General features: G+C 46.9%; 1 protein-coding gene across 3 annotated transcripts in view; it reads right to left on the bottom strand.

Moving 5' to 3' along the window:
* Positions 1-2,469: 2,469 nt before the first annotated feature.
* The window catches only part of CTCF (CCCTC-binding factor), a 29,817-nt gene continuing 12,098 nt past the window's right edge, over positions 2,470-20,188 (bottom strand). For all 3 annotated transcript variants that reach the window (XM_048958329.1, XM_048958331.1, XM_048958330.1), the window contains 10 exons: positions 14,573-15,362; positions 13,756-13,926; positions 12,768-12,901; positions 11,514-11,634; positions 10,560-10,709; positions 8,831-8,991; positions 7,699-7,881; positions 7,100-7,235; positions 4,483-4,650; positions 2,470-3,300 (listed from right to left, as the gene is read on the bottom strand). In XM_048958329.1, the coding sequence (XP_048814286.1) occupies positions 3,119-3,300; positions 4,483-4,650; positions 7,100-7,235; positions 7,699-7,881; positions 8,831-8,991; positions 10,560-10,709; positions 11,514-11,634; positions 12,768-12,901; positions 13,756-13,926; positions 14,573-15,353 (2,187 nt within the window). In that variant the 5' untranslated portion in view covers positions 15,354-15,362 and the 3' untranslated portion in view covers positions 2,470-3,118. The remainder of the gene's footprint in view (positions 3,301-4,482; positions 4,651-7,099; positions 7,236-7,698; positions 7,882-8,830; positions 8,992-10,559; positions 10,710-11,513; positions 11,635-12,767; positions 12,902-13,755; positions 13,927-14,572; positions 15,363-20,188) is intronic.

The following is a 20,188-nucleotide window of genomic DNA, read 5'->3' as shown; positions in this document are numbered from 1 at the left end:
TGACTGGCAGCACCTCCTCCCCCTCGCTGCACTCGGTGCCTCTTCCTGCCCCGTCAGGCAACATTTACCCAGCCAGCAAGAGATGAGAGATGAGAGCGACGGAGCCTGCAGCCCACGCAGCACCCTGAGAGCGAGACCCTGAGAGCATCTCTGAGCTCACAAGGGGGCCGTGAGCAGCGCCTTCGAGCTCGGAGGCTCACTGGTGTCCTCCTGCCCTACAGAGAGACTGGTTTTGGGAACACGTTACTCCTTTGGCAAATGGAGGTGAGTGGTGAGGGACAGAAGAGCTGCTCCCAGCACGGAGAAGTCATCCTGCTTGTGTTGGGCACCTGGAGGGACTGCTGATGTAGACGGGTGTTGCTGTTGATCGCATTATGGTGCCCCCCTGGCCAGCCATGGCTGGTGCCCCAAAAAGCAGGGCTGCCTGTTTGGAGCAATGCAAACTTTCCCAGGGAAGGCTCCACACAGACTCCACCATAGAAGCACTCCTGAATGGAGCAGAGCTGCAGAACTTCAGGCCCAACGTTTGCCAGCGTTGGCTCAGCAGCCACCACCAGAGTGGTGCTGTGGACACCCGAGGTTGCAGCATTTCTGAAACAAATCTTCAGCATAAAAGCAAAGGCAGGAAGCAATGCCCACACAGGGATGGCTGTCTCCAGAGCCCATCCACAACACATGGCAGCTTTGTGCCTTCCTGAGAGCCTCGTCACCTCAGGAAAAGGAAGAGCAGCAGCCATGGCCAGCCCAGGGTGGTCCTGCCTGGATCTATGGCTTTTCCAGGACGACAGGACAGCAGGCTTACTGGCTCTCCAGAACAAAAGTGAGTGTGATCTGACTATAGTTGCCCAAATCTTCCTTCTTACCCTTGCTGAAGACAGGTAGGATCTCCTTCCAGGTATCACAGACCTCCTCAGGTCAACGAGGAGGTTTCAAAGCTGATGGACCACGGCCTCACAGTGGTTTCCTCAGCACCCTCAGATGCATCCTTCAGGCTGCCATTAGGTTTGGGCTCCAGGTCACTGAGCAGCAAGATAAGAGCATCACTGAATACCCTGATCTCTCTTCCACGTTCTCCATGTCCTGCTCTGTTAAACAGCAGCCTGGCCTTCTCAGCTGCAGCTCCTCCTGCTCCAGAAGCCTTGTGAGGACAAGAGTAGAAGAGGCCGTTAGTTTTTCTCCCACAGAAGCCAAAGAGAAAGCCACGGCTGGTGCTTCTTACCCCTCACTGACACCTCGGCTGTAGCACAGCAGGAATCAGTCCCTCTGAGTGGGAGCTGCCAGCAGTTGGGATCAAACTGAACGTAAAGCAAGGCACAGTGAGTGAGCACACACAGAAACCAGGTCAGCAAGGCACGAGGCGACAGATGGGGTGAAGGAGGATGCTCCCAGGTACTGCTCCCATCCACACCCTCAGCTGGGCTGCTGTGAGGTCACCCCACAGCCATCAGATCAGCGAGCAGCCAGGCCAGCTTTCAAGCCTCCTCTTGGCCGCCCTCCCTCCTGAGCTGTAAGGCACAACCTGCACAACCCCCAGCTGACAGCACCATGATTTCACCCCACCACCCTGCATCTGGGGGGAGGAACACCCACAACGAGAGCAGAACCAGCAGCACAGCGACAGCCGCCCCCTGCTCCCACTGTCCTGCAGCCTTCCAGGAGGGGCTGTGCAGCCCAAAGAAAGCAGCCAGCGAGCACACGCGTTAATCCATTATTATTTATTAGCTGTACAGCAGTATATTCTCCTTCCCAGCTTTCAAACCCCATTACATATTTTATAACAGTATTTTTTTTTCCCGTGTTGGCTTCCTAAAATAATGAAAAATATCACACAGTACAGCTAAGTACAAAAATGCATCAACCTAGAGTCTGATAGCTAAACTGATAGCTCTCTTAAAAGCGATACATAGAAGAAAAATTTGTTTGAAATCAGCAAGACTGAGGCTCTATAAAAAGCTTACATATTTTAACATGTGACAGTTTCATATACAGGCATCATTTGTATTTCACATTATTCCTTTTGTCTTTATTAGAGATCCAAAATTGTGTAATTACTGACCTATTAAAATTGCCCGGCCCGGGTTTTTGAGGGCTGCAGTGACCCACTTAAAATCACTTCTGTCTCAACAAAGGATTCATCAACACAAAATACAACTACAAGATAGAGCAAAGAAAACGTAGTCGTGAGGTTATAACTCAAAAAGAAGGTTCCTTACATGTTCCCAACGCTGGTTTTGTGTGCTTTAAGAGCAGCCTTCACCCGTGGGCTTCTGCTGTTCCACAAGCCATAGCGCTGGGGACACATCTCCTCTGTGGGATTCAGTTATCAACAGCCTTTCCAACATTTACACTATTGATCCTCTCATTGCTTAGTTCAAAAGGAATTAAAATACCAGGGGGGTTATTTCAACTGTATTTTGTTTTTTTTTTTTGCATACCTCTTAATTAATTAATGGAAAAAGATTAAAATGTAAAAAAAAAAAAAAAAAAAAAAAAAAAAGTTATTTACAAAGCTTGACCATTACAGAAATGCTTTGCAGAAAGCAAAGCACATTAAAGGACAGAAACCAGTTGGAGCATGCCAAAACTACCGTGTGCAGCCGACTTGGAGAACCAGAGCTAGTCAGTGGGGGGAAAGCAAAAAACATTTAAAAAGTCTAGAACCCTCCCAAGTCTGCATTTACAGTTAAAAACACTACTGAGAAGGAGGCTCAAGGACTGTGGGATCTGGAAGGGCAAAGTCCGGAGTGGTTTACCACACGTTCTACTCAAGGCTTCCACTTCTATCTCATAAAACTCGTTGCACGTAAAGCTGGCCGTCCGAGGAGCCTGTTTACAATGCAGCTGAGAACAAAACCAATCGAGCACCTCACGGGAAACCCTCATGGACTCCGAAGCATTTCCTAATGTTCCATGATCCTGTAATGCTAACATAAAACAGCAAGTTCTAGTTAAATCACATTCTAACATCATTTTGAAGTTTTATTTCCCAGTATGTTTGGTAAAATGGTCTAAAATGATGCATTTCCCAAAGCCAAGAAAAAAAGGTAAAAGGAAAAATAGATTTGAGCCGCTTAAACACAGCCCAGGCCAGTTCAGTATCCGGCGTGGTCCTCCTCCATCACCGGTCCATCATGCTGAGAATCATCTCAGGAGTGAGGTCTCCGTTTGGAGCTTCCACTACAGCAGGCTGAGCTTCCTCCTCTTCCTCTACTGTTTCTGCATCAGGTTCTTTCTTTACTTCAACTATGATGTTTTCGATTTCACCAGTGTTCTGGTCTTCAACCTGAATGATTGCTGCAGCTGGAGGGGCAGAAAACAAAGGGGGAGAGAGGAAAACAACAGCTTTATAGCCAGCTCCAGAGCTGTTCTCATCAGACCACCTCTCAGTACACACTTAGGGCTTTCGTATGGAAAAAGAAGGTGAGACCCACAATGAAGGCATTCCCACTTCAGGGGAGAGTGACTCAAGCCTCTTCACTCATCTACAAACCCATCCCACAGAGTCACAGAATGGTCAGGGTTGGAAGGGACCTCAAGGATCACGAAGCTCCAACCCCCTGCCACACGCAGGGCCACCAACCTCCACATTTCACAGCAGCCCAGGCTGCCCAGGGCCCCATCCAACCTGGCCTTGAACACCTCCAGGGATGGATGGGGCATCACAGCCTCTCTGGGCAGCTGTTCCAGCACCTCACCACTCTCATAGTAAAGAATTTCCTCACCCCTGCCTGAAGATGTGCTAACAGTACAAACGTAGGCTGCAACTTTAAGACCACATTCAAACAATGCATCTTGCACAGCAGCCAACAACAGATGTGCACGGAGCAGATCAGAGCAGCCCCTCTTCACACACAGTGAAGAGCAAAGCTTCCCACTGAGGGAAGTCCAGTCACACTTGTGACTGCCTCAGCATGAGAAGTTTCTGCAGGCTGCTATGCAGGAAGGCCACACTGTAGCACTGAGCAGACGGCCAGGCCCCCAGGCAGCTCTCACCCCTTGCAGGAAAGGGGATTGGCCCCTTCTGCCTTGTTCCCAGTATTTTTAACTCAGGCTTTGCACTTATTGATTTCTCTTCTCTGGAGAGCTGAGGCTACATCTGCACGCTCAGAAATGCAACCCTGAAGCACGCTCGTTTGTGCTAAGAATGCCACAGTGAATGTACAGAGTCACATAAGCAGTAACTGTGCAATAGCACAAAGAAACGTGCAGTTTGGACATCTGTGAGTTGGGATAATACTGAAGAAAAAAACATCCTCTTCTTTTTTGCATAGTCTGAAGCAACCCTGCTTCCTCACGACCAGAAAGCACTCGCAATTCATTTCAAGCCAATGGTGCAGCCTTTGCAAAGCACAGACAAGTGCAATTTTTTCAAGTTTTGCTTTTTTTTTCTTTAAATAAGCTCCCTTGAGAGGAGCAGCTCTCTTAGAAGAATGGTCCAATCAAAGGACAAAAGCAGTCTGAGCAGCACAACAAGTGACTTACGCTGGGATTGTTTTGTTTGGGTGGCAGCTTTGCCTGGTGGCCTCCCTCTCCTCTTCTTACTGGGAGGTGGTGCAGGAGCCTCCGGCTCAACTTCTGGTTCAGCCTCAATTTCTACTGCTGTCTCCTCTTCGTCTTCGTTATCATCCAAATCTGGTTCAGCGTTTTCCTCTAAAAGAAGCATTGGATCGAGTCAGACTTCAGTTCAATCAAGACTGAAATACCTGCTTACAGAGAAGAACCACCAAATCCTCAGCCACAAGGAGTTGAGTCAGAACAAAATGCTCATTTTCCCTGCCAAGAAGCTGGTGGCGTGGATGTCAGCCTGTCACTTCACCTTAGAGGCAAGGAATTGCCATTTAGGCAAGTGTTTTTTATTTCTATGTTAGGCTATGCAATAAAAGCTCCTCTGAAGGAGCTCAGAGAGCCAACGGCAGGATGGGAGCCCATGTAACAGGCTGCTGGGCAATTCCACGCTCATTAGGAACCATCAGATCCCAAAAGTGCCACCTGGATATGTTTTCTAACAGACTTCACCTGGCAGCAGGAACTGCAGTGTCTCTATGACACATCCCAGAACTCGAGAGTGATCCAAAAGCAAGTCCCAGCCCTCCAGAAACAACAGTGCCATATCTATCTGTTGTTGTTGTTGTTAAACAAGTGGGAAACCAGCACTGCAGCTCCCTAGAAGGAACTTACCTCCAAGAACTGAAAACCTTAAGTTGAATGTGACAGGACCACCCAGGACTGGGGGTTTCTCAAACACCAGAGGTGAACACAGTTCTACAGATCACACACTGTGCTTTCCAAACAGCAACATACCAACCAGTGAACAAAAGGCAAGCGAGCCCACTACAGTATATTTTAAAGCCACGCAGCTCCCATCCAGCTCTGCATTTTACTGCACTCTGGAACTGATTCCAATCCAAACCTGCACAGCAAGCTGTATCTTCTTGCAGCTTTTACACTGTGAACTGAGCTAATCACTCCAAACCCTCCACCTCCAAGCACTCCCTAAAGCTACCACAGTTGGCACCATCAATGTGCTCAGGGCGCCCTGCACGTGAGCAAGGTGACTCATCACAAAGGCCTGCTTTGTCACAGCTCTGCTCACCATCTTCTAGAAAACGTGGCACTTGTAGAAACTCCTGAAGCTGCAGATCACGAGATAAGAAAGCCAAACGCGAAAGCTGAACGTAGTTAGAACTGCTTTCTTACTGCTATTCAGCTCCTGCTGGTGAATTGCTTCTCCATCAGATGACTCCTGAGGAAGTCAGCCCAAACTTGGCAGCTCATCTGAGGCTGAAGGAGCTGTGTCAGCAGGCAGTCTGAGCCACAAGCACTCCAGACCCATCGGCTCACCTAACAAGCATGACTTGTGACCAGCTTCCCCACAAACTGGTCTGAAACTCACACCCACCCTATCAACTAGAAGCCTACAAACCAAACACTACAAGCAGACACTCCAGAATCCCTTGGTTTTAATTAGTTTCTATCCAGATGGTTATTTTACTTCGCCCCCTAAATCCTGCCATGCTTTACATGAACTATTAGTTACCCACACTTTATCCAGTGGACTACAACACACCGTTCCCAAATATCTGTACAAACATGACTTTAAGAAATGACTTCTTATTAGAGCTTTGCTGTCAGGGTTTGCACAACCACCAGTTTAACCACACTTGTCCAAGGTCCTCCTGTAAAACCTGTCTGTCACTTCAGATTTTCAGATACGTTCCCTACCTACATCCCCTCATTAATTACATAAAGGACTTCAGATGAAAGACTGCTTTGCAATACTACTTTAGGAGAATCATCTCTGATCTGGTCGGTCTTTACACCCCATCTGGATTTTCTTGCTGAAGATGTGATGGTTTTTCTTCCAGCAGGAAGACAGGCTATGAGTTTTTCCTTCATCAAGAATACCTCAGTGAAGGCAAGCAGTCTATCTGCAGAAACAGTTTGCCTCCCTGTTCTGGAGAAGCTTGTAGACAGCAATCACTCTATTTTGAGCTGCACTTAATTCACCTTTTGGCACTTGACTTGGCAAGCCAGGTGCCTCACAGTGGCCACCTTCCCAACATCAGTGCAAAGACATGTCGGGTGGAAAACACCAACAGCCCCCTGAGCCCTCAGCAGGTCTTTCACAACAGCCCATGAATTTACCAGCACTCTCTCTATCGTTCTCTTGGATGTCCCCATCCCTTCCTAACAGCAGCAGCCAAGCCTTTCAACACTGGGCTGGTTGTTCAGACATGCCACATGCTTTCCTGCAGCAGAGAAGCAGGAGCGTGTGACATTTCACACAGAGAAACACACTTCTTTTGGGATGCTGAAAACACACACAACAGCAGGAAGAACAGGGACCATGCAGCCAAGGCAAGGGGGTTTTGTTTCCCCCCTGACTTCTTAGCCTCTAGAAAAGGACAGGATGGCAGAAACTGTGCCATCCCCTACAGGCAGTCATCTCTGTACTTGATCATAGACCGTCTTTTTGTTTTGTTTTTTAAACTTACCAACCACAGACACCTTTCAGTTACCAGAACAAACCTACAGAACGGGCAAACAAACAGCACCCCAGGTGTGCAGCTCTCAGCACAGCTCTCAGCTCTGCTCTTACCACTATCAGAGGAATCTTCTTTCTTAGAGCGCATCTTCCTCTTTCGGCCACGTTTGCCCTTCTTTGTCTCTCCTCCATTCTCTCCTTCCCCACCATCTAGGCCAGAACAGTTATCAGCATGTCTGGCCATTGTGTTCTACTCCATGGAAGAAAAAAAACAAAACAACACAACAAAAAAAAAAACAAAGCATGCATTGAAATTGAGACCAAGCACTTCAAGCACTCTGGCCCTATATTTATAACCATATTTTCGATAACCTACTTGTTGTGGTTTTTGTTGTGTGTGTGTCTGTGGGCTTTTTCTTAATAAAGGAAGAATAATTAGTGAAAACGACTCTATTTCAATAACTTTTATGAATGAAGTTGAATTTTTGCACCACTTTTGATCTCAATATATGACAATGTTAGTTCTGAATTATATCAGGTGTCCTCCCAGAAAGAAGCAAGTGCTCCATTTCAAATTGAGGTACAGCCCCTGTACCTCAACCACCCTTTCCTCTGGGGAAACACGTAGTTCTTCCTCTGTTCCCCCCTCCCCACCAGCCCTCGTTCCACTCCAGAACAAAACAATGTTAATTCATAACAGTGCATTCCCTTACCCTGCGAGTGAATGTTTTACCACACTTGGAACAGACAAAGGCAGCAGGGACGAAGTTGGGGTCGTGGTATCGTTTGAAGTGCATATCAAGGAGCTGTTTCTGACGGAAGGTTTTATCACAATGGCTACAGGCATAAGGCTTTTCTCCAGTATGGGTCCGTTTGTGCATGACCATGTGCCGCTCCTGAGGGACAAGCAGGACATGAAAAGTAACCTGAGAACTCAGACAGACACAGAAGAGCTGATTTTTGGTCAAGAGGAGCCCAAAACTTTGCGTTAAGAGCAAAAAAGGATGATTCTGCAGGAAGGGGTGAACATCTTGACTGACAGCACATTCAATCCCAGCTATTCCCATTCCATAGACTCCTACCAACTCTTTATCAACAGACACAACAGCACTGTGCCTCACACCCCTTAGAGGGGCTCCCTATAGGTGAGCACCACACCAGGAGACAAGGCCTCTGAACCCTCCTTCACCCCACTCCCTTCAAAAAGGGAGAGCTGATTTCATCTCAGCACTGGTGAGGCTGCACCTCGAGTGCTGTGTCCAGTTTTGGGCCCCTCACTGCAAGAAAGATATTGAGGCCCTGGAACGTGTTCAGAGAAGGGCAACAAAGCTGGTGAGGGGTCTGGAACACAGGCCATATGAGGAGAGGCTGAAGGAGCTGGGAATGTTCAGCCTGGAGAAGAGGAGGCTCAGGGGAGACCTCATTGCTCTCTGTAACTTCCTGAAGGGAGGTTGTAGTGAGCTGGGGGTCGGCCTCATCTCTCGTGTCATTAGTGATAGGACCAGAGGAAATGGCTTCAAGCTACAGCAGAGGAGATTCAGGCTGGACATGAGGAAGTATTACTTTTCAGAAAGGGTGGTCAGGCACTGGAATGGACTGCCAAGGGTGGAGTCACCGAGCCTGGGGGTGTTCAAGGAAAGGCTGGATGTTGTGTTGAGGGACATGGTTTAGTGGGAGCTGTTGGGAATAGGTGAACGGTTGGACTGGATGAGCTTTGAGGTCTTTTCCAACCTTGGCGATTCTATGATTCTGTGATCTTGACAGCCAGACCAACTTCACAGCAAAGGCTCCTCCCTCACGTTTTGCGAGTTGAAGCTCCTGAGGGGTGCCAGCAGCACAACTTACCTGCCTGCACGCATAATCACACTGGTCACACTTGAAGCGCTTCTCGTTCTTGTGAGACTTTTGATGCTGGATGAGGGCATAGCGCTCGTGGAACACAGCGTCGCAGTAGCGACACTTCTTGCCCTGTTCAATGTAGGAATGCTGCTTTCGCAAATGAACACCTAGGAGCAAAGAATCACAGGCTTTCATCACCGTGGCTCTCCATGGACAAGTCCAGCCCGCCGGCCCTGAGCGCTACTCCCCTCCACGCGCTCTTGGGTTCAAGTCAGGAGAGCGAACCATTGATTCAGAATTCTACCAAACAAGTAAGACTCACAAATAAAAGCAACCAGAACGATTTAGAGGCAGAAACGTCTCTGCCAAGCTTTGCCACAAGATTCCACATTTAGCAGTCGGTAGCAATCTCTTGGCACAGTGCATTTCCTAGTGATAAAGGGTTCGATGTTACGCTGCATAATTTAAGTCAACAAATTATATGCAAAAAAGCAGCACTTTACATGGGTTTTTCAGACAGTGGACGTTAGCCTTAAAACAGAGCAGACAGCAGGGACAGCAGGTCTGCTCCTGTCAGCATACATCCACAAGGACTCTCCTGGAGGACAGCACAATGTGATTTTTTGCCAGCACTGCTTATGCAACACACAAAGATTACAGAAGTAAAACAGTTCACAAGCCACTTAAGACTACTCTACTGTGAATTGCCTGAATTCAGTCAGAAGCCAGGTAATAACATTCAGAAACAGGATTTTCTGCAGGATTAGAAGCCAGAGTGACAGGGCTAGAAGGCAATAGGGATACCAGCAGATAATCCCCAACAGAGGTTTTAGTCATTTCTTCAAAACACTCCAACTGAGAGCACACCACAGCTGCACAAAGCAGCCCCTTGTGGACTGAAACGCTCCTGGAAGAACAAATTCTTCATTGCTAACATCAGGTTTTATTTCTGTGGTGTAAATCAGTTCCGATTGCTCTGGTAGGCACCTGACATCAGCTGGCTGCCACCCCTCATTGTGGCACTCCTCATTCGTTTTAATTGGAAGGCAGCCTGCCTTTCCATTACGTGGTTGGTATTTTGCTTACAGACTGAAAGTTCTGCCAAATGGTGGCTTCTTCCTTCTCAGCTGCTCTGGGCTGACATTATTTTTCACCTTCTTGTACATCAGAGAGCTTGCCTGCTGGAATCACTGGGTACTGCTCACTAGATAACACTCTCTACTGCAAGGACTCAGGGCTTTTGTGGCAATTCTGTCTCTATCCTGTCTGTAGCACACAGCTCCACTTCCTGGAAAACGAAAGTATTTGTTCACATTCAAGCCCATTAGCTGGGTGCAGACACACGTGGATAAACTAAGGGTCTCCAATACGCAGCAGGTCAAGTCAGTTGACCTTTGGTTTCTCAGACCTAATCCACATGCTGGTCTGAATAAACGCCTCGTGTCTAAGAGGTGCTTTCAGTCCACACCTATGGGCCTGAAAATCACTTGCCTTGTATGCTTGAAATGCATCCTACACTGGATGCATAAAAGAAACAGAAAAATCTCAGTCTGCAGCAATGATGGGAAGCTAAGCACGTGTTACAAGCCCCACGTCTAAGCCTGTGCTTCACTGGGTACAGTTACCAGAACTGTTAGGTTAAAAAGTAATCAGCATTTGGGTCAGATGAACTCTAATTCAGGGAAGAGGTTTCCGCAGCACTTCCAACAGACGAGCACATTTCTGAGGTACGTACCCAAGTCACTCTTTCTCGCTATCACAGTATCACAGTGAGGACAGTGAAATTTGGCCACGTTCTCCGTGTGCTTCTGCAGAATGTGCATCTTCATGGTACCACTTTGAGTGAAGCGAGCATGGCAGATGTAACATTCATATGGCTTCTCTCCTACGGTAGCAGAAGGAAAAGAAATAGCACAAGTGCTTTTACTGAAATAAAATCCAACCAAGAAGCCCCAAGCTCTCAGAAACTTGCAATAGACAGAAGGCAGAAATAGTAACTCAGTGTCTCTTTCTCTAGAACTTTTTGTTCTTGTACGCATCTTTCTACAAAGAAACTCAAGTCTACTCTTTAAGCACAGCAGTTAATTAATACCCTTACTTGCAGGAAGAGCAGAGAGGACCTACCTGCAGGCTGCCCAAAAACAGCAAGCAGAAGCAGATTTTCTGAGGGGTAGAGCTTCAAACTACTCAATAAACTCCAAATTACAAGTGCAGTTCTCCCCCCTGCTTCAATTTTAGCCATATAATCAACCTGGCATTCCAGCCAACACTCTGTGCTAAACACAATTGCTATTTCCATCAAAGAAAAAATTGAGGATCCTTATGCCCTACACGCATGAGATGCTTTTGCAAACATGCTGAGCACGAAACTGAAAATGGCTCATCTTCAACTGGAGCACGAATAAGGGAAGAAATTTCTTCTCTGCTTTCTACAAGTGGCTGTATTTTATTACCTCACAATGAAATTGGAATCCTCCAAGCTCCCTTCTCAGGGTAGTAATTCCTGTTGGCTTATGTATTTACTGGTGCTTATAAATTACTGTGTATATTTTTCAGCTACAAGCCGTGATAAAGATTTTACACGAAATAAACGCTTACTTTGCCAATTAAGAGCGCCGGTTTCATTCAGCACTCTGACACCAAAACACAGAAGCCACCAAAATTAAAAAACAAAACGTGTCAACAATACCAGAGTGGGTCCTCATGTGCCTCTTCAGTTTGTAGGTATCCCTGCTGGCATAGCTGCACAAGCTGCACTGGAACGGACGCTCTCCAGTGTGAGAACGAATGTGGCGTTTCAATTTGCTAACCTGAAAGAACAGAAGCAGATGAGCAGGTCTGATTTCTGAAAGCACAACGAGTCAGATGAGAATTTCAGGTGACTGATTTTTGTTTTGTCTTGCCAATAAAGCAAACTCAAGCAAGCACGTTTCAATTCTATTCTCGTGCTGCACATAACCTCCCCCTCCCTCTGTACTTCCCAACAATGCTCCTAGCCTTGCTTGATGCCTGTTCCCACATTCAATGAAGACTCATATACAGCCTCATTCTCACCTCACCGATTTGAGGAGATGCTGAAATGTGAAGTTACCTCAGAGAGGCACAAGAAAGTGTTCTGGGAGAGCCAGCACCCTAGGAACTTTGGAGGTGGGGACAATAGGTAGCGTAGTGTCCTGCACACCATTTATTTCTCCCCAGAAGGTGCTTTCTGCTAAGTTACTTCGAGTGAGATGATCAACTTGGTACAAACAATTCTAGATCTACAATCAACAAGGTGAAAATGTCTTTCTCTCCTGCTTTTATCTAGAAGGCATGAACCAAGTCATTTTCTACTCAAGTATGAGCATGCTGCATAAATGGAGAACTGCTGTCTGCACAAGGGAGCACAAGCTCACATTAAAACAAATCTGGTCTTAATTCATACCATGAATATCACTGCAAGTTCAACATTCAAACCACAGCACTGAAGTCACAGCACAGATAAAGACTGACCTCCCTACTGAACATTACCCACTGACCTGCCATTGCACACATTGCATTTTTTAAATCACATCTCTCATCTAGCTCAGATTTCTTTTCCCTACCATGCTTTGTAATTTCTGTTACAATATCAAGGCTGCCCTGAAGCACAAGTAACAGTCCTGCACAGGATAGAGCATACAAGCAAAACTGCATGCTCCGAAGTAAATGAGACAATCGTTTGATATAAGCAAAGCTGCTTTTTGCTTCAGGACTGAAGCAAAGGGTCATTAATTTTGGCTGCAGACACCCCAACGTGCCAAATGCACAGCCCTAGAACTGCAGGGTACCTGAGGTCTAAATGCACAGCCTACATAGGAGAGGGCTGCCTCCTTCAACACAGAGCACGCTACAATTCCTTCCATCTTCTTAAAGACCCATTCATTTAGCCCAACACCACCTCAGCCCCAGCTAGCTGACGTACCTCCACACTGGCATAGTCACACATGGAGCATTTGAAGGGCTTCTCGTGGGTGTGTTTGTAACGGCGGTGCCGCACCAACTCCCCGCTGGTCACAAAGGCCATGTCACAGTCTGGGCACTTGTGAGGGCGAGTACCTGAGGGTGGGCAGCAGAAAGGGAAGGAGGCATTCAGGTGGAGTAACAGAAGAAAGTACGGCACCATCTTTTGCGTGGTATCAAAGATTAGAGAGCTGAATGGAACATAAATATGACCTTTGCATAAATACTGAACTGAAGGCCTTCTTAGGGACTGAACATCCCTTCTACAAGGAAGCAAACTCCCTTATTCCCTCACATCACTCAGTAACTCACAGACCTCACACTGCTCAGCTAGGCACGATGTGGGCACAGGCAGGCAGAGCAACGAGGGATACGAACTATTGCTTTTTCGAGTCTCCTGCAGAAGTCACAAGAGGATTATTTAAGTTTCATCACTGTTTAATTACCTTTGTACACCAGAATTTAAGTAAGAGCAATAGAAGGATTCTACAGATCATACCAGAAAGTTACACTGATGTAGCTTATAACCCTTTCTTTTTCCCTCTCTCTCACTCCCTTCTGCTTTCGATTCTCTCATTCTTAGCTCCAGCTTCTGTCTTCATCTTACTTTTCTGCAAGAAGCAATGGCCACACAATGCTTAGGATACAACCACAAACGTCCAACACAACTGGATTTTATTATTATTATTATTATTATTATTATTTTTTCTTCTAAGTTTAAGCTAATTGCAGGGCCCAGGGCTGGCTTTTTTAAATCTGTGTATAGAATGGATGAGGTTTGCACCTGACCTGGCCAGGCAGAGAACGCCTGCATTCATGAGAAAGGGACAGCAGCACTGCACAGATTCCTCCTTAGCTTGTTTTGTAACTGGAATCAGAAAGATCACCTTGTTTTTGTCCTAAAGGCAGAGCAAATCCCACACAAACAAAGCAGGCAAAAGCAGGAGTACCTGTGTGAGTGTTGAGGTGGTTCCTCAGTAACGTGACTGTCCGAAATGCCCTGCCACAGAGGTGGCACTTGTGTGGTCTTTCATCAGTGTGGCTTTTCATGTGGCGGTCCAAGTTGGAACGGCGTGGACAAGTGTAACTGCACAGTTCACACTGGAATGTCTTCTTTACACCTAGCCATAAAGGAAATCAGCTTTACTCAAGGGTACTGTGGGCTACTGCATAACACAATAATAGGTCAGCAGGGAAAAGGAAACACCGTGGAGGTTTAGCTAATGTGAGAAGCAATCTTGTACCATTACATCCAATCGTACATCCTTAGGAACACAGGCAGTGACTAGTTTGGCTTGAATTTTCCATTCCTATGCCAGCACTCAATGTTCCTGCTCCACACTGAAAAGGGTTCCTTAATTTACAGGTTTAAATTTCCCAAAAGGAAAGTACATACTGCTGTATTTTACATCATTTACCCTATCCAGCACTTTGTTTAAAAAAGAAAATAAATCACAAAGCTAGCTGCACTGTTGGTTCCTAATGTCAAACATGGATGCAAAGCCTTAAATATGTATTAGAGCAGCAAACAGAATCTTTTCAACTGTAGTTGTATGGGCATACTAATATCACAGCATCACACTGAAGCAAATGAACTCCTTTACAGCCTACGTGCCCGAGAAACAGCAGAACTGAGTGCTATTAAATGAGGCAGCAAGGGACACTGGCATGTCTGCTTTATTCCTACTTGCATCCACTGAGTCACCACAACCATACTGCAAGGCTCCCCCCCAGCAGATGCATTTTCAAAACGCACTCACAGCTTACCTTTCTTTTTAATTTTTGTTGGTTTAGGTGGCTTCATGTTGCCCACCACCTTCTCTGCATTGACCTCAGACAATAAGCCCTCCTGCTGCTCCTCCTCGAAGTCATACACAGAGACATCCACATCCTTGCCCTCCTCGGTGTAGCGAAGCTTACTCTTCTTGTTTTTCTTTGTTTTTTTGGCTGGTGGCTGATAGTCTGGATCTTTTTGCCAATTGGGATCTTCTTGTGGCTGAAGTTCCCCTTGTTCCAGTGTCTCCACCTCTCCATTAGCACCCACCTTCACGACCTGGAAGCCTTCTGGTAAAGGCAGGGTGTGACAGATCATGGGCTCTCCCTCCTGCAGGCCTCCTTTGGAAACCTCGTTTTCATAAGCTCCCTGAAGTTCTTCCACAGATGTGGTGGCAACGGGTACAGTCACTGGAACGGGTACTTGGACCAGCTGAAGCTCACCAAGGTTTATAGGCTGCTCTTCCATATTAACAACCTGAAGCGTTATGATCTGCGTGTCATCCACCGTAGCCTCCGTTTCCTGAGGCACGGCACCTTCCATTACTTCAGTCTTCATCTGAAGAAGAGTTGGATCCAGCTGCTCCATCATCACCATCTGCACGCCGCTGTTGACATCCTGCACCACCTCCCCTCCGTCTGCCTGGTTGGGAGCTATGTGACAAGCCTCGTCCTCCTGCCCTCCCTCGCGGCGTCTCTGATAGGTTTTGCGCTCTTTCCCCTTGATAAAAGTTTCTGATTCCTCCACAATGGCTTCGACTGCTTCACCTTCCATTTCACCTCCCTGTTGGAAAATACAAAAGAATGAGCGTCGGGAGTCACCCGGTGCCTTTTAACAGCTGCACCAACCCTCCTGAAAGGCAAACGGCCTAAGCGAGGCGCTGCAATGCTCTTATGTCCAGCAGACCGACTGAGAGCTGAAAGGATTTCTCCTTACCTGCCTCCTGCCACCATAAACCAAGGCAACCGAGGATGCTGCCCGCAGCGAGACACCCCCACCAGTTATTTGGAAAGCAAGGAGAAGTATTACGTGAGATGCACAGTCTCGATTCGTAAGAACTGCAAATCCCACAGGCAAGATCTACTGCAATTTCACTCTCTACTGAGCCTCTTTAGGATTTCACTTCATTTAGATTAGTAATACCAGAGTCTGTCTTTGGCTATACGTGTTAAAGACACAAAAGTAACATACTGTCACAGGCAAAGAGCTGACACGAAGCATTAAGCTTGAGAACTGCAAAGCTTTTTCAGGAGGAAAAAGGATAAGAATGAAGACTTCAGTTCTTACGGTTAGAAATTCCTCCAATTATATTCTTACTTGCTTTCTATATGTGTAAGTTTCTCCTACCGCGCCTGCTAAGGAAGTAAAAAGGCTCCAGGCAGCGAGGCCTGTTTCCTGTGAGCAATGCAGGGCTCCCATCTTGAATGAGAGCACAGTGCCCTCCTCGGGCAGGACGAGCACAGCATGCCCAGCTCTAGCTTCACTTCAGTGTGAGGGATGGTGGTTCGGAGCAGAGTGCCAGAACAATGCTGCTCCCACTGGGGACACCCACCTCCTCGTGGTCTCACTATTTATATTGCTTCCCAGGAGCAGCAGTGGTCTCCAGGGGGGATCAGCCACCCAGAGATGCTGCAATATGGCCCCAAAGTGCCTCCCTGTAGGGATGCTGCCCTCTTCCTTCACCACCCATCAGCATCCAGCCCATCCAGACGCATGGCTGAAGCACACAAGATGATGTGAGAGCTGAATGCCAGGCAGCAGCCACAGGAACAGTGCTCTGCTCCCTGCTCTCTGGTAAGGGTAAAACCATCAGAGCAAATGGCCTTTCAATGATCTCAAGTGTGAGGAGAAACCTCTTTAGGTTTCACCTTTTCCATCCTCCCAAAGGAAGGGAGGACAGAGCTAAAGAAAAGAACGTGATAAATTGGGTGGGAGGTAACAAGACTGCAGATGAGGAAAAAATGGCACAAGCCCATCTGCAGAACTAGCAGTTCCACTTGATGGAACAAAGCAGAGGTCAGCAGCTGACACTAGCACAGCCAGTTCCCAGCAGTCCAGGTGGGGCTCTCCTAAGGCTCTCTTTAATAACTGCATCATTCAGGTTGGCAATAAACCTGTAAATGCACCTAGGAGTGAGCTCCCAGACGCTGCACAGCAGGAGCTCCATGGGTGGGAGGGAGCAGCACCCCTTGGTCACACACCAGGTTGCCCCTGTGTCCCCAGTCAGCATCCAAAGACTCCAGCATGCTGCTTATGGTGTCAGGAAGGTTTACCAGCTTAGGAAGGCAGGCTGCTGCTTTGGTGAGCGAGACTTCAGCCAAAGGACACACACAACTGCAGGAGCGTGCTGCCATTCACCTGAGCCACCCCTGCTCTGTCTCCCACCCTACAGATGGGCACTGCTCAGCATCTCTCACTGTAGAGCTCTTGACACACATGCCCTCAACAGACTCTAAATGAGACACAGCACCACACACCAGTGAGCTGTGCTGCCATAGCCCAACTCGCTGGGAGAGAAATGGGGATGCCTACAGAGCAGACCCTGTTTTAGTAATTAAACAAGTTGCCTACCTAAAAAATTGAAACAAGCAGAAATAAATCAGGGTATGCATCTGGTAAAAGTTGGCAGCTTATTTCAAAGAAAGAAATCAAAAGGTTGCTTGAGAGAAATGTAATCCCAGCCAGCCCAAGTGCATTAAGCACAGGCTATCCTAGCTCTGCTTCTATTAAGATGCTACAGCTGGCCAACATTTACTGCTTCCTCACTACTGCCCATCTTTAGTTTGCACAACGGTGCCATAATCACCAAGATTCCTAGGTTTATCAACAGAAAGACACAGGCAGCAAATCCAGAATATGAACTGGGTGCAGGAGCTTCCTCCTCCCACAGCCTCACGCTCTCCATTGCTGTGTATGCCAATTCCTGCTCTCCACAGTGTGGCACTCAAACCCAAGAAATCCTCACACAGCAAGGGAAGCGGTACAAAGAGCAGAGAGTTCAACCAGAGCTCAGATTACATACACAAGGACTGAAATTTCATAGGAAACTCTCGTTCATTTGTTGCTAATTGCTCAGAGAAACATAAAAGATGAATAGGAGCAGATATGCTTAAGCATTCGATCATAAATGAAACACATGCAAAGGCTTAAAGCTGTGCTGAATTAAGAACAGGGTGGAAGAGGGAACCAACTTTTTCTTCTACTGAAGGTAAGCCTATCAAACGTCATGCTACTTGATACAGCTTGAGACAGGCTGCTTTCACAGTGCTATCACAGCTGCTGATGGTAGGAAAGCTGGCATGCCTGAGAAATTGGGAACTTTGGTTTATCAAGGAATTCTCTCATGCTGGAAACAGAGCTTTGGTTTGCCTGCTGCATTAAATCCCATATCCACTGGTTATGAGTGCTACAACCATTTCCAGCTGTTCTCATTTCCTTCTTGCCATCCAGAACACTGGCACTGAAAGCATTAAAAGAAAATAAAATCAAACCTGCTACTTGATAAACATCTATTACAGCTTTAATTATCTTTTTCAAAGGCACTCCCATTGATTCACTATTAAGCAACTACTCTCAGAAATATGTTTACCATTTCATACAGAATAAGCAAAAAGAAAAACACCAACTTCATAGAATCACAGAATGGCTTGGGTTGGAAGGGACCTCAAGGAGCACGAAGCTCCAGCCCCCCTGCCCCAGGCAGGGCCACCAACCTCCATATTTAATACCAGACCAGGCTGCCCAGGGCCCCATCCAACCTGGCCAACCTATGCTTATGTCTTTTCTGTCTATAAAAAGCAGCCTTTCAACTTGAGAAAGCTATGAAATGCATAAAGAGCCACAGCTGAAGTAAAGGGCTGCCAGTGTAAAGCCATGGAAGGATGGTTTCCCTAAGTACTGACCCACAAAGGGACTGGGTGTGGGCAGACAGCTCTGATGGTGCCTGCAGTCCTATGGCTGCTACCCAGCCAAGCTGTCTGTGCTGAAGGCTGGCCTCCCTAACAGGGCAGGGAGAAAAGCACATTCTTCCAGGGAACGACTCAAAGCATATAAGTGGATGCCTATGCCAAATTACCATCCTGAGGAAACCACCCTTACTGCCATTAACCAGACAGGAGACAAGATTCTGAACTTGCACAATGTTGCACAATCACTTCAAGAAGGAAAACACCATACTGCTGCTGAATGAGCTGCTCTCACCTCCTCTTTGCCATTCCCTTCTTTGCATTGACAGAATAATACACCCACCTGCATAACGAACACCATCAATAACTCACTCCAGCTGAAAACTAACAGAGGAAGAAATGGTTAATTACGATAGAACACACAACTCCTGATGTGATTCCCCCCCCACGAACGCTTGGGCAGACACAGAGGTAGGGTAACAGTGCCAGCACTTCAAGCAGCAGGAGCTTTGTGTCCCTGAAGCCAGGTGGCTGCACTGAGCTGTGGCCCTGCACTCTGTGCCATTCTGCCATCCACTGAGCGAGCCTAAGAGTGAAACTGCTTCCTCTCAATCATCACGCAATCCCACAGGTCGCAGCCAGTTTGTGGGCACCTTCCTCTCTGCGACCAACAGCTGTGATCAAAACCACACTATTTCACACAGCCAGTTGCCAACTGTGAACCAAAGTTACCTGTCACTCCTGCTTATGTGAAGGCAGCATGTTTTCATCCAGATGTTATCCAGATTTTTACCTTTTTGCCCTATTAAATCCTCCATAGCAAAGTCAGCCCATCTCCCTTGGATGCAGGTCGTTCAGCAGCACTGTGGGCAATGAATTAGGCTTACAGTGCATTCCAAGCACTACAGCTAACTCAAGGCCTCTACAGACAACATCTCCAAACGTCCTGAACACATGAAAGCATTCAGGGATTTCACCAGAGCTCTTCTGAACACTCACTGTGCCTCAGGAGATGATGATGCAAAGCGAGGAGAACTTCTGGCCACCACCACCACTTGGTGAGTAGCACACACCACTGATTCACAGACCTTCCAGAACCCACACTGATGACTATGCCTTAATAAGACATGGCCTACCAGAGAGAGGAAAGTGTAAGAGAACACAGTGAATTGTTGAAATCATGGAAACTGCTGAAGTTATGGCAATAACTCCCACGTGTATTCAAGTCTCTCGGGCTGCAGCTAACTTCCTTCAGCTTCATGTGGTGAGCCTTCATGAGGAAAGTAGGCTGCATCAAAAGAAGGCAGTTAGGACAACTTCATTACATTTTCTTGCACTTAATCAAGCCTTGTTCCACTCTTCCTTAATTTCTCCTTCCATTGTTAGCTAACAATGGTTTTATTTTTCTTATTTCTTCCAATAACTGCTCCTATAGCCTCGTTAGCTGACATCAGTTCTTCTCTCACTACAGACAGTGAGAGAAGGAAAACATGATTTTTTTTTTTTGAGATGTTTCCCTTTTTGATACATTAAGAAAGGTATTCTGTTCTACTAATCTGACAGTTCAGGTCACAAAGACAAACGTGCAACTTTATCCAATGTAAAATATGGAAAGATTTACAATTTAAAAGTAACAGCCACAGAAGAACTCACTGCTTGGCTCATTTATAGCTCTTCATAATGTAAAAGCAACGAAGGGGCTCA

This window comes from Lagopus muta, chromosome 12 (assembly GCF_023343835.1).
Source record: "Lagopus muta isolate bLagMut1 chromosome 12, bLagMut1 primary, whole genome shotgun sequence".
Classification (NCBI taxonomy): domain Eukaryota; kingdom Metazoa; phylum Chordata; class Aves; order Galliformes; family Phasianidae; genus Lagopus; species Lagopus muta.
Note: the sequence above shows the minus strand (reverse complement) of the source record. Positions and strands in the feature narration are given on the sequence as shown.